The sequence below is a fragment of the Heterodontus francisci genome, chromosome 24, assembly GCF_036365525.1.
Source record: "Heterodontus francisci isolate sHetFra1 chromosome 24, sHetFra1.hap1, whole genome shotgun sequence".
Classification (NCBI taxonomy): domain Eukaryota; kingdom Metazoa; phylum Chordata; class Chondrichthyes; order Heterodontiformes; family Heterodontidae; genus Heterodontus; species Heterodontus francisci.
The window spans coordinates 22,762,948-22,777,388 of NC_090394.1; the positions used below are offsets into that span (position 1 = coordinate 22,762,948).

The 14,441-nt window shown below is 43.9% G+C and overlaps 1 protein-coding gene across 1 annotated transcript in view; it reads left to right on the forward strand.

Annotated features, from left to right (window-relative positions):
- Window positions 1-14,441, forward strand: part of LOC137383596 (large ribosomal subunit protein uL3-like) — a 48,843-nt gene continuing 34,402 nt past the window's right edge. Inside the window, exons 1-4 of the mRNA XM_068056753.1 lie at window positions 1-378; window positions 6,373-6,565; window positions 7,977-8,145; window positions 10,843-10,978. Of these exons, the coding sequence (XP_067912854.1) occupies window positions 1-378; window positions 6,373-6,565; window positions 7,977-8,145; window positions 10,843-10,978 (876 nt within the window). The remainder of the gene's footprint in view (window positions 379-6,372; window positions 6,566-7,976; window positions 8,146-10,842; window positions 10,979-14,441) is intronic.

The window sequence follows — 14,441 nt, forward strand, 5'->3', positions numbered from 1 at the left end:
ATGGAGCTGGTTACAGTGGAGCTGGTTACAGAGGAGCTGGTTACAGCAGAGCTGGTTACAGCGGAGCTGGTTACAGTGGAGTTGGTTACTGTGGATCTGGTTACAGTGGAGTTGGTTACAGCGGAGCTGGTTACAGTGGAGTTGGTTACTGTGGATCTGGTTACAGTGGAGCTTGTCACAGTGGAGTTGGTTACAGTGGAGTTGGTTACTGTGGATCTGGTTACAGTGGAGCTTGTTACAGTGGAGTTGGTTACAGTGGAGTTGGTTACTGTGGATCTGGTTACAGTGGAGCTTGTTACAGTGGAGTTGGTTACAGTGGAGTTGGTTACTGTGGAGCTGGTTACAGCAGAGCTGTCATGTAGCAGTGATGAGAAGTGGGTAATTTTCTTCGTAGACAGCACTTGGAGTCTGCGATCTCCTGGATCTGTTTCGATTGCCTGAGGATGTCGAAGAGGTATTTTAGGGAGTATATTTTCTTGTATTGGTTTTTTTTTTCCTCTCCAAGGAAATTTAGATCTGGGGGGTTGGGGGCAGAGGGGAGTTTGGCGGTGTGGGTGGTGGGTGAAGCATTTAATCACGATACTCCAGTTATCATGGTATGTGGGATAGGTTTGATAGGGAGCAACTGGTCCTTTCCTGTCATCAATTTTGTATGTTTATATTATAAAGGGAGAGAGTGTATGCCTAGATGGTAACTCCTCCATCGAAGAAAGAACTACCCAGTTGGCATAGTTCACAGAATGAAAGTAATTGCTGTGTTCCCTCAGTAAGATTGCCTCAAAGTGAAAATGCAAAGTGCAATGTCCTATTACTGCCCTGCTCATGTTGCTACTTTGCTGGAATTTTAAAATTCTCATCCTTGTTTTCAAAAACTCTATGGCCCCACCCCTCCCTATCACTGTAATCTCCCTCAACCCTACAACCATCTGAAATATCTGCACACCTCTGATTCTGGTGCCTTGAACATCCCCAATTTTATTTGCTCCCCCATTGGCAGCTGTGCCTTTAGCTGCCTAGGCCCTAAGCTCTGGGATTCTCTCCCTACGCCTCTCCGCCTCTCTAACTCTCTCTCCTCCTTTAAGATGCTTCTTAAAACCTACATCTTGAACAAGGCTTTTGGATATTTTCCCTATATATCTCATGTGACTCGGTGTCAAGTTTTGTTTGATAATGCTCCTGTGAAGCACATTGGGACATTTTACTATAGTGGATTATAATCCTAGTCCCTTTTTGGGGCTATCCCAGATCAGGCGTACTTCTCAGATGATCATTGTCACTCAAGGTTGAGAAAGACAGATCCTAAAGACACTGAATGGGTCTGAAGGACTGTGACTCTCTCCAAAGCAAAAGAACCAGCTGAGAATATTACCATCCTTCTGATAGCCTTTTTAACAAGTTTCAGCCAGATTATAATAACCTTGATATTATGAGGGTCCGGGAATCTCTCCTCTATAATGTACCTCCCCACCAACGAGTGTACGGAGATGGGTTCATGAGTTAGCGATACAGAAGACTATATGAGACAATATAGTTTCTAAATTACATAAAGTTTATTAAAGAACCAAACATGCAAGTCACAGTTGGTGGGGCAGTTAATTGTGATGTTAATAGTTCTTGGCAGGAAAAAAGACAGAGGCGCAAGGGGAGAGCCAACTGTGAAACAGCCCCAACAAACAAATTTCTCTGCAGCACCTGTGGAAGAGCCTGTCACTCCAGAATTGGCCTTTATAGCCACTCCAGGCGCTGCTTCACAAACCACTGACCACCTCCAGGCGCGTATCCATTGTCTCTCGAGATAAGGAGGCCCAAAAGAAAGAAGAAAAAAGAAGAAAGATAATAGTTCTAGGAAAAGATAGAAAGTACAATCTTGTTTCTAGTGGAGAATCCAATTTTTAAATCCAAATATTGTAACAGTCAAATATTTAAGTAGGATATCCATCAATTATTAAAGTAACATTTACCTTAAATCCCTGAGTAGAAGACAACAAAGTTAGCAAGATACCTCTGTCCCAGTTAAGGGGAGGATTATCATTGCCTCATTCCATTAGTTGTAGCTTTACCATGAGAGACATTGGAGCGAGTCCAACGAATCTAAAAATCCAATGTGTGCTTCCAATATTTATATTTTTTTTAAAGGTGCATAACTAATTTCTTACTTATGGGGGTGTTACCTCAACTGTAAGTAAGTTGGTTCCCCTTTATTTCCTAAATAAGGCTGTTTAACTATTAATTTCTAGGTAAAGTCTATCCTCTTTGATTCCTAAGAAAGACTGTATAACTATTAATTTTTAGGTAAGGTCTGAGCCTCTTTGATTTCTAAGAAAGCCAAGCTAGGAGCCTCAAAATGGTCAATTTTGCATTAGTCATCTAACTGTGTTTGAAGATTATAATTCAATTTTGGAATTTAGTTAGTGTGACAGAAACCACACCTGCCAAAATGAGAAATATTTTGTCATATGGAACATTATTTTTCAACTGTTACTGGACTTGAAATAACTTGTTTAAAAAGACCACAACAGTGGCTGAAAACATGGCTGCACATTTACATTCCAAAAGACAGTTACATGAAGAAGACAATGGGAGTACTCCCTGATTCAATTGGCCAGATGGATTTTGTCAATAGTGATGATCAAGAGATATTGAATGTGTAAGAGCCAGCATTCCACACTGCCCCCCCCCCCCACCCCCCACCCACCCACCCACTGAGAGTGTCTGCTAAGCTTGAAGGAATCCACAAATCTCGCAGCGAGGCTGCTCGAAACAAGGAGCTAGTCACACGACTAACCTGCTGGCTAACCTAGGTTTTTAAAAAAATTGTGCCTGACACAGAACAGTTTGGGAAGAGACTGGAACTGAACTTCAAGAAGAGAGCACCTCTCTCTCCCTCTCTCTCTCTCTCTCTCTCTCTCTCATGCAAAGTTCCAGGGACCCACGGAAGTAGCTCAAGCCTCAAGGCAGAAGACCAGCGAAACAAGTTTGAAAGTGTGCACTGGGTCCCAACAAGAACTGCAAAACTTGATTTCAATCAAAGACTTTACTTGCAATCCAGAACCAGTAACTAAATTCCATCTACTGTTTCAAACCTTTCCCCTTTGATTCTTTCTCTTTTTCTGTCTCTATTTGCATGTGTGTTTATCGCGTATGCGTGCTAGCATAGTCGCATCATGTATTTTTTGTAGTTTTAACTGAATTAGTGTTTTAAGGTTAATAAACTTACACCTTTCTTGTTTAAATCTGTCTGGTTGATTTCTTTGCCATTACAATTAGAGAGCAGTGAGCAAGGATTCACTGAAGGGAAGCTAAAAACACAGTGTTTTAAAAATTTAACCCGGTTATGGCCAAACCAGGAAAAGGCTGAGAGGGAACTGCGGCTTGCCTTGCTCTATGAACTTTTTGTTCCTCTACATGAGTCTTTATGGATGGTGGGAGAGAGCTTTTAAATTCTTCTAGCAAAATTACCTCTCTGAGGTTTTCATGATGAGTATGCTCTAATATACATGTCCGTTCCTCAGGGGAAAACCTTTCCTAGTCACCCCCACAAATCCGAAAAGGACAAAGGGTGGGAATGTGATAGGAGCCCAAGCAATCCTGGGAGAGAGAGAAAACCAGGAGACACAGGGGGCCCTCCTCCAGCCAAAAGGGAAGGTGCTGTAAGTAGGAGTGAGACCCGGCGTCCTGTGTGCTTCCATTGTAATAAGGCAGGTCATCTGAGAGCTGACTGCTGGAAAGTACAGGGAAAGCCTGTAGGATTAATCAGGACACACCCGCTCAGTGAAGGAGAAAGGACCCTGATGGAAAGCACAGCTGAACAAGCTGTGGCTTTAACTGCAGCAGTAGTAAGACCCAGAAAACATACTGCTGTGGGTGCAGGAAAATTTAATAGGATCCCTGAAGGTTATCAGGATTTTGTGTCTACAGGGAAACTAACCCCACACCCCTCGAGTGGAGCAAGCAACTCCAGGGATACAGGGGCCACTAGATCCCTTTTACTGGGAAAAGGCATGACCTTTCCCCCAGAGAGTGCAGTGAACACCAGAATGGTGGTGAATGGTATTGGAGGGCAGTGTATGCCTGTACCTGTACACCCGAATGCACTTGGACTGCGACCTAGTTTCGGGACCAGAGACCATAGGGATTGTCCCTTGTTTGCCTGTGGACGGGGTTGACCTGCTCCTAGGTAATGATGTGGCAGGGGTGAAGGTGGTAGCCCCCCCAGTCGTGATAGAGAAACTGCAGGAGGTCAGAGAGACAGGGCAGTGGCAGGAGATGGTTCCCTGCAGTAACCCTGCATGTGTAGTGATTCGGGCCATGACCAAACCAGCTCCCCCAGAGGAGACTGAATTGACACTATAGGCAAATGACCATGAGGTCTGTCTGTCTGAAACTTTCTTTGGGAAGTTAGAGGACTCAGGGAATGGATTGAGTGAATCTTCCCTAGCTTAAGCTTAGAGAGCCATCCCAGTACTGAGAGAGTTAGCACAGGCGGCCCATACTGAAATTGAAGCAGAGGGAGTCCCTGATTGCTATTATTTAAAGAATGAGGTACTGATGAGGAAATGGAGTTCTCCTCACAGACCTGAGGACAAAGAGCGGACAGTGGTTCACCAGTTAGTTGTGCCACAGAGGTATTGGAAAGAAATATTAATAATGGCCCATGAGATTACAGTGGCTGTACATGCCAGTATATGAAAAACCAAAGCCCGCATAAGACTGGCTTTGTGATTGGCCAAAACTCCACAAAGATGTGGTGAAGTACAGTAGAAGTTGCCACATGTGCCAGGTTGAGGGGAAACCTCAACCTGCAGTGAAATCTGCACCCCTAATTCTTGTATCAGCTTTTGGGAAATCCTCCAGCAGAGGGCTGGTGAATTGTAAGGTACCCCTGCCGAGAACAAAAGGGGGCAGACAGGCACAGGGCTAGCAAAATGTTAGAGAGGAAAAGGGAAAAAGGGACAAAGAGGACAGGTTAGAGGAGATCTGAGAGGATTCCCAAATGGAAACCCCTACTGTCCAGTCAGCCAACCCCGAAATGTTGGAAAATTAGACCCCACATCATCCTATGTAAATGCAGACACTAGAAGTACCCCACCAGAGTTGCTAACAGTATTTACAGAAACCTGCAGGGACAAAGAAAGTCCTCAAGAGGGCAGAGAAACTGTGAGGGTGATGCCTCATCTAGTCGAAGTGCCACAGGGGCATGCAGTAGAATCTGGAAAAATACACAGTGTTTTAAAAATTTAACCCTGTTAAGGCGAAACCAGGAAAAGGCTGAGAGAGGAGTCCTAGGCCCCTTGCTCATCTGGTCATAACATTAGGCTTGTCAAAAATTTAGTTGACTGTAGTTGAGGTCTTTATCAACTATTACACTGTGGTAGCTTTTGTGACAGCTTGAAAAGCTAGGTTATCAATGTTTTACCATGTGGTGAGGTTTGTGACTTTCGAAGCAAATCCCTCTTATCAGAAGCTGCCTTTTACGGTTCTAAAATGGGGCAAGCTTTTTAACTCAAGCTCATCTCCATTTAGTACTATAGAGATGAACATTTCTAACCTGTTCGGAAGATGAAACCGTTTAAAAAAATTTTAAATCCCTCATTCATAGGAAAATATGTCTTTTAATCTTACAACCCTCTCATTATGTCCAGATTCCTTCATATTACTATGTTAAAGGTGCTATATAAATTCAAATTGTTGCACTTGAAGTCTGTCATAAATAAAAATTGCATTTATTTATTAAAAATATACATGCATGGTTATGTATGACTCGACAGGTCTAAAGTCACATTATATTTCGAGACACAGTGCACATGTTATTTTCTAACTATTATAATTCACTTTATTTTCAGGTAGCAATGAATCTCATGAGGGGAAAAGGATACAAATAAGCATCTTGAAAAGTTGCCAGTGAACATTTGTAATGTAATGAGCAGTGCCAATGGCACCTGGCAGTTCAGTGCCTGCAACTGCCGTGATGTCAAACTTGGGCAACCTCCCTGCTCCTAAAATCTATACGTGGACTAATGGAGTCAGGAGCTAAATTTGTGACTTTATATTAAGCAACATCTTAAGTATGAGCTTATTTCAGCACTTGGAAACTGTCCCTTTCAGCTGCTCGCGAGCGCACAGTGCACACCATGGTTTGTATGCTTTTGCTGTTAGCTTTAAAAAGTATGATTTGAAACAGAAACTTCTTTCTTGGCTTAGCTGGATCTGAACATGTATTTTATATTTCCTTATTTCTGCAGTTACTGTAATCTTTCGTGAAAGTTTTTCCAGATAACCTAGAACTCATGTTCATGACATGGATTTTCAATGGCAGGTTACATGTGTCGGTGGCCATGTCTTTTTTAAATTAAGAAGTGTTTCTGTTTCCAGTCGCATCGCAAGTTTTCGGCACCCAGACATGGGCACATAGGATTTCTTCCTCGTAAGAGAAGTTCCAGACACAGAGGGAAAGTGAAAACCTGGCCTAAGGATGATCCCAGCAAGCCTGTGCATTTGACTGCTTTCCTGGGCTACAAAGCCGGCATGACTCATATCCTGCGGGAAGTACATAGACCTGGCCAGAGTAAGGATTTGGATTATTTTACTGCATTGTCCACATATTACTCTGTTGTTTGAAAAACATCACCTCCAACAGTGCAGCGTTCCCACAGTGCTGCACTGGAGTGTCAGCGTAGATCTTTTGCTTAGGACACATTTGTTGACAATGCAACCACTAGATAGTGCACTGCTGGGACATGCGCAAATGCTGTATCATTGACTGAAATGTCACTGTCAGCGATGGCTCAGGCAGCTGCGCATTGATGGCATCGACAATCGCTCTGCGCATGCTCTGTGTTGTCAGGAGACCCAGTCTTTCTCTTTGACCATGCTCTTGGCCATCTGCCCCAGTATCTCCTTATGTGGCTCGGTGTCAAATTTTGCTTTATAATGATCCTGTCAAGTGCCTTGGACGTTTTATTCTGTTAAAGGTGCTATATGAATGCAAGTTGTTGACGTTCTTTCTTTTTCTTCCTTTAAAGTCAGTTACTAATGCTATATGGCTGTCTGACTTCCCTCTCGTGGTCATTTAGTTCTTTATTCGTAGTAGCTTGGGGTTGCACCATCTATTACAGTATATTTCGCTGTTAATAACATGTTTTAGGTGCAATTTCTAACATATCTGTGCTTCATTTATAATGAATTGCTTTTGAGGCGTTGTCTCCTGTGATCAAGCTCCATTATTGTAACAGTGGCAGAATGTGTCTTCAAATGTATCTGGGAGTACAGTGCCTGAACCCCTTAAAATTTCCAGGGTCAGGCAATTTGCATATTGTTGGTGGATGCTTGCACCTATATTGTGGGGTGGGGGGGGGGGGGGGGTGTGGTGGGTGGTGGTGGGGTCCAGTGGTGGTCTGGAAAATGTGGTCGTGCCCAGCTGCCTGGGCAGGTGGTCCTGCTGATTTGAAATTGGCCCTTTTAGGAAGGATTTCACATGTAACTGGCCTGAAACACTTTGGTGCCTACAGTATTATGGGGGCACTAGAGGTGGCACCAGTAGAAATTCCCATGGATGATGCCATCCAACCAGTACCATTTCCATACCTGATTTCAAGCTGCAACAACTACCTACCCCCTGAGGATCTCCCGGCGATACATCCAATAGATGTAATGGGGTCCCATCCTATTTCCACCACTGCAGATCTCTAGCCACTCTAAATCTGCTGGCCAGTTTGTGAACTTTCAGAGACACTATGCAATGCAGCCAAACACAGCAGGCATTTTGTGTACCATAGTGTCCCACAAGCAGCAATGTATAATGAAGGGAATAGTCTTCTCTCATTTGTACTTACCTCTTTGAGTCACACAATGTTAAGTATTTACAAACACAAAAGAAGTGATTTTTTCAGATGATCTTATGAAGTGGCTACCTTTCTATCTGCTCTGAGCAATGTTTTTGAGTAGAGCTTTTTAAACTCGATATTTTAATATTACAGAGATTTCAAAACGAGAAGCAGTAGAGGCTGTTACTATAATTGATACTCCACCATTGATAGTCGTTGGGATTGTTGGGTATGTGGATACGCTGAAGGGACTTCGGACTTTTAAGACAATCTTTGCTGAACACTTAAGTGACGAATGCAAGCGACGTTTCTACAAGAACTGGTAATATGAACTTTTCTCTTTTTTCATATTCCCTTTCTCAAGTTCACTTGTAGAGATAAATGTGAGTGGATGACTGGTCAAAAGAAGACACTCGACATATTTTCCAGCCTCTGGCTTGTTTGGTGCCCTGCATCTCACTGGGGATGCAACCCGATTGGACAGAAGCTCCCTGGAAAACATAAGAAAAGCCAAGGATCAGACGAGACCATTTGACCCATCAAAATTTGTTGCTCTCCCATCCCAGTGTCCAATTGGATTTTGAATTTCCATAATGTATTTTCACCTGGAAGATTATTCCAGATGTTTACCAACCTTTGAATAAAGAGCCTCAAGACCCTTCTCTCTATCACTTCCACAGCCTGCATGGTTCCCTTGTGCTTTGATGATCAGAACTGGACACAGTACTTGAGGTCTGGAGGGCTGTGTGTCTTCAATGTGATGACCTCAAACGTACATTTATCTAGTATCTTAATCTTCACTAACATAAATTTACCTCTTTGGTCTGACAGAACAGAGTTAACTTGAAGGAACATTCTTATTCAGCATATCTATACCATTCAATTATTTATATATATCAATGTGGTTTGCCCCCTTCCCAGTTCCCCAGCACCACAATCTTAATCTTCTTGTTCTCTCTAGACTGAGAAGATTATGCCCATTGCATGCAAACATTTTTTTATGGTTCTGACTACTTGAATCAAGGAGACCTACACTCTGTCTGGGTTGTGTATGAACACAGGAACAGGGGTAGGCCATTCTGCTGTTCAAGTCTGTTCCACCATTCAAATAGATCATAGCTGATCTCAACTTGACTTTATTGCACATTCACAGTTAGGCTGGATATTTGTGGGACACACAGAAGTCCAAAAATGAACATTCAAATTAAAGGGCGAGGAAAAGGGCCATCAAAGCTCATTTTACCGACTGGACAGTGAAAGCTTGTGCAGCGTTCTCCTAGGGCTAACTCCAGGGAAAAGAAGCAAAACCAGAGGGGAAATAAACATCACTTTCAGGATAAACTCTGCAAAGTTCCTCACTGATTTCACAAGGCAATCCTGCAAGTTCCAGGAACCTGTGGTTACCTTCCTCATGGGCTTCTTACTTCTCTTTTAAAGATCTGAGGGTTCATTTTGACTTTTGGGCAACCAACTGATTGCCTCTAACCTTGGCCAATCACCTGTTGGGGGATTCTAGTTACAAGGTTAGGCTGGAAAAGCTGGGAACGTTCTCCTTGGAACGAAGGAGATTGAGGGGAGATTTGATAGAAGTGTACCAGATTCTGACAGGTTTAGATAGGGTCAACAAAGAAAAGCTGTTCCAATTAGCTGATGGTACAAGGACTAGGAGACACATATTGAAGGCTTTGGGAATGAGATGCAGTGGGGAATGTGAGGAAGATCATCTTTACACAAGCGGTAATGACCTGGAACTCGCTGTCTTCGAGGGTGGTGGAAGCAGAGATGATGAATGATTTCGAAAGGAAATTGGATGAGCACTTGAGGGAAATAAACGTACAGGGCTATGGGATATAGCTGGGGAATGGGATTGATTGAATTGCTCTGCAGGGAGCTGGCACGGACACGATGGGGCAAATGACCTCCTTCTGTACCATTATGACTCTATGACATTTATTGCAAAATGGGGCCTACTGCCTGAGACAGGGTGGTGGGGAGGGGGGGAGTGCATTCGGCATCCAGTGGTGAGCTCTTTCAAAATGTTGTCAGTCTCTTTTTTGACGATATGGGCTGGTAAGACTACCAATCGCATTTTTAGGTCATACCACCCTGTTGACTTCAGAAGTGAACATTGACCTCCCTGTCGTGACCCCTTACTTACCACATCCCCTGTATTTTATAGGCAGGCTCTACTATCACTAACATTCAATCCTTTCCTAATTTTAAAAATCTCGATCATTTCTGTTGAAAGCCTACATTTCACCAATGTGAATAACACCAAGTGTAAAAGCTTATCCTTGTCTAAGTTCTTGTAGCTCCCTTTACTTGGTAAATTCACTCCCCAGCATTACAACTGAGCTATGCAGAACAGGAAGATCCCAGGTTAATCCCTGTTCTGGGGCGTGGGTGGAGGGGCGGGTGCGGGAGATGGCGGCGTACTGGTAATGCCACTGGACTAGTAATCCAGAGCTCAGGCTAATGCCATGGGTACACGGGTTCAAATTCCACTATGGCAGCTGGTGGAATTTAAATTCAATTAATTCATTAAAATCTGGAATTGAAATCTAGTCTCAGTAATGGTGCCTTGAAACTGTCATCAATTGTCGTAAAAAAGAATCCAATGTCCTTTGGGGAAGGAAATCTGCCATTCTTACCTGGTCTGGCCTACATGTGATTTCAGACCCACAGCAATGTGGTTGACTCTCAACTGCTCTCTGAAATGGTCTCGCAAACAACTCAGCTGTCAAGGGTAATTAGGGATGGGCAACAAATGCTGGCCTTGCCAGTGATGCCAACATACCATGAAAGAATAAATTTGAAAAATGCATCACAGATCTCTGTCCAGAATTCCACTAGGTCCTCTTGACTTCTGCCCATAAATTGAGAAATGCCAATTGGAAAATGTAGGCTTGTGATATAACTACTGATGGGACTTTTGGTCTCATGGTTTTGAACTGAATAATTAGTATATGTTCAGTATAATATATGCTGCAGCACACGTCATACCTCCATGTACAACTAGGTGTAAGAGCAAGAAGAAAGCCTTTACTAAATACAGCAAGAAATGGCAGGACGAGGTTGAGAGAAAACAACTGGAGAAAGATTTTAAAGCCATGAAGAAGTATTGCAAGGTCATCAGAGTCATTGTTCATACTCAGGTGAGAACTGGTTTGTTTCTCCATTGTCCATATTTATCTTTCCCATTTCGAGCCACTCAGATTTATACACCTTCTACAACAAGGAGCAGAGTAGTTACCAATATGATCTCAATGCAGTGCTGCTCTGTTGACTGCCTACAATGTTACATATTAAAGACGGAGTAGTTTGAACTAGTGACTTGGTTGAAAATTGTTAGAACTCACTTCAGCTTCTTGCTGGATCTTCAAACCTAAACTGATGTGCCTTAACCACTATGGTAGAGACCCATAATAAGGAACAAGGCCTCAGTCCAGGCCTAAAATCAGAGCCACCAGCGGACTATATATGATCTTTCCAGTATTTGAAGAATCAATGTAAATTTACATTTTGAAATAACTGTATCGTGCTGATAAATTAAATTGTAAAGAAGTGAAATGTGGTATACTTACATCTGGACTTCATACTGCATTAAGTGCAATTCATAAATGTAACAACCAAGACTTGCATTCGTATAGCACCTTTGACCACCACAGGATGTCCCAAAGTGCTTTAGAGCCAATGAAGTACATTTGGAGTGTAGTCACTGTTGTAATTTAGGAAACACAGCAGCCAATTTGCACACAGCAAGCTCCCACAAACAGCAATGCGATAATGATCAGATATTCAAATGGGAATTAGACTGTTATCTGAAAAGGAAGAATATGTAGGGTTGTGGGGAGAGGTGGGGGAATGGCATTAGGTGAATTGCTCATTCGGACAGTCAGTGCACATACGATGGGCCAAATGGCCTCCTTCTGCGCTGTAACAGTTCTGTGATTCTGTTATCTGCTTTAGTGATGTTAGTCAGGATTAAGGAAAATCCCAAGGCTTTTTATATGTATATAAAGAGCAAGAGGGTAACTAGGGAAAGGGTTGGCCCACTCAAGGACAGAGAAGGGAATCTATGTGTGGAGCCAGAGGAAATGGGCGAGGTACTAAATGAGTACTTTGCATCAGTATTCACCAAAGAGAAGGACTTGGTGGATGATTAGCCTAGGGAAGGGAGTGCAGATAGTCTCAGTCATCTCATTATCAAAAAGGAGGAGGTGTTGGGTGTCTTGCAAAGCATTAAGGTAGATAAGTCCCCAGGGCCTGATGGGATCTACCCCAGAATACTGAGGGAGGCAAGGGAAGAAATTGCTGGGGCCTTGACAGAAATCTTTGCATCCTCATTGGCTACAGGTGAGGTCCCAGAGGATTGGAGAATAGCCAATGTTGTTCCTTTGTTTAAGAAGGGTGGCAAGGATAATCCAGGAAATTATAAGCCGGTGAGCCTTACGTCAGTGGTAGGGAAATTATTGGAGAGGATTCTTCGGGACAGGATTTACTCCCATTTGGAAACAAACAAACTTATTAGCGAGAGGCAGCATGGTTTTGTGAAGGGGAGGTCGTGTCTCACTAATTTAATTGAGTTTTTTGAGGAAGTGACAAAGATGATTGATGAAGGAAGGGCAGTGGATGTTATCTATATGGACTTCAGTAAAGCCTTTGACAAGGTCCCTCATGGCAGACTGGTACAAAAGGTGAAGTCATACCGGATCAGAGGTGAGCTGGCAAGACGGATACAGAACTGGCTCGGTCATAGAAGACAGAGGGTAACAGTGGAAGGGTGCTTTTCTGAATGAAGGGCTGTGACTAGTGGTGTTCCGCAGGGATCAGTGCTGGGACCTTTGCTGTTTGTAGTATATATAAATGATTTGGAGGAAAATGTAGTTGGACTGATTAGTAAGTTTGCCGACGACACAAAGGTTGGTGGAGTTGCGGATAGTGATGAGGATTGTCAGAGGATACAGCAGGATATAGATCGGTTGGAGACTTGAAGGAGAAATGGCAGATGGAGTTTAATCCGGACAAATGTGAGGTAATGCATTTTGGAAGATCTAATACAGGTGGGAAGTATACAGTAAATGGCAGAACCCTTCGGAGTATTGACAGGCAGAGAGATCTGGGCGTACAGGTCCACAGTTCACTGAAAGTGGCAACGCAGGTGGATAAGGTAGTCAAGAAGGCATACGGCATGCTTGCCTTCATCGGTCGGGGCATAGAGTATAAAAATTGGCAAGTCATGCTGCAGGTATACAGAACTTGAGTTAGGCCACACTTAGAATATTGCGTGCAATTCTGGTCGCCACACTACCAGAAGGACGTGGAGGCTTTGGAGAGGGTACAGAAGAGGTTTACCAGGATGTTGCCTGGTCTGGAGGGCATTAGCTATGAGGAGAGGTTGGATAAACTCGGATTGTTTTCACTGGAACGACGGAGGTGGAGGGGCGACATGATAGAGATTTACAAAGTTATGAGCGGCATGGGCAGAGTGGATAGTCAGAAGCTTTTTCTCAGGGTGGAAGAGTCAGTTACTAGGGGACATAGGTTTAAGGTGAGAGGGGCAAAGTTTAGAGGGGATGTGTGAGGCAAGTTCTTTACACAGAGGGTGGTGAGTGCCTGGAACTTGCTGCCGGGGGAGGTGGTGGAAGCAGGTATGATAGTGACGTTTAAGAGGCATCTTGACAAATACATGAATAGGATGGGAATAGAGGGATACGGTCCCCGGAAGTGCAGAAGGTTTTAGTTTAGGCAGGCATCAAGATCGGCGCAGGCTTGGAGGGCCGAATGGCCTGTTCCTGTGCTGTGCTGTGTTCTCTGTAGTTGAGGGATAAATATTGGCCTGGATATTGAAGAGAACTCCCCTGCTCTTCTTTGAAATAGGACCATGGGATCTTTTACATCCACCTGAGAGGGCAGACAGGGGACCGAATTTTCATTCCGGTGTCAGGAACCCAACGCTCAGAACATTTCCAGGTCCCGACCCTGCAGTGTATCGGCGTCAGAGACGCAACGCAGTTTTCGATGTGTCAGCCACTAATTGTCCCAGAGCTGAGCTCAGCTCCCAATTGGGGCATCGGGCATGGGCAGGAGACGGGAGCTAAGTTTGGAAGGATAATTGAACAGACAAATGGCAGCCATGACTGGGTTTGCCATTGCCTCGGAAATGGATGAGCAGGGAGAACAGAGGGCCGTTGGTGGTTTGGGCAGCTGTCCTCGGGTGTCCCCAGATTTTTCTGTTGCCTCCCTTGAAGTTCTGATCGAGGCTGTGGCTCACAGATGAGCTGTACTCTTCCCTCCATCTGAAAGAGGAACTCCAGTGAGCCAAACCAAGCAGGCATGGCTAGAGGTGGCCACGGATGCCAGTAGCCTCATGTTCCTCAAGCACTCTCTCCTCACAAAATTAAGCCTCTCAGCCCTAGCAATGGCAACTCTTCACCACTGCATGTCCAACTGAGTTTAAATCACCCCTTTTATACATTTTCACACTGCAGTCATGAGCACGAATGGCTGCCCGCTATGGTCTCGACAGCAAAACTCAAACGTGTTCCAGACCCTCTGTGTTCCCCGTAACTGCCATTTAAAATTTTCTAACTCCTAACGAGTTCCACAACGAGCTCA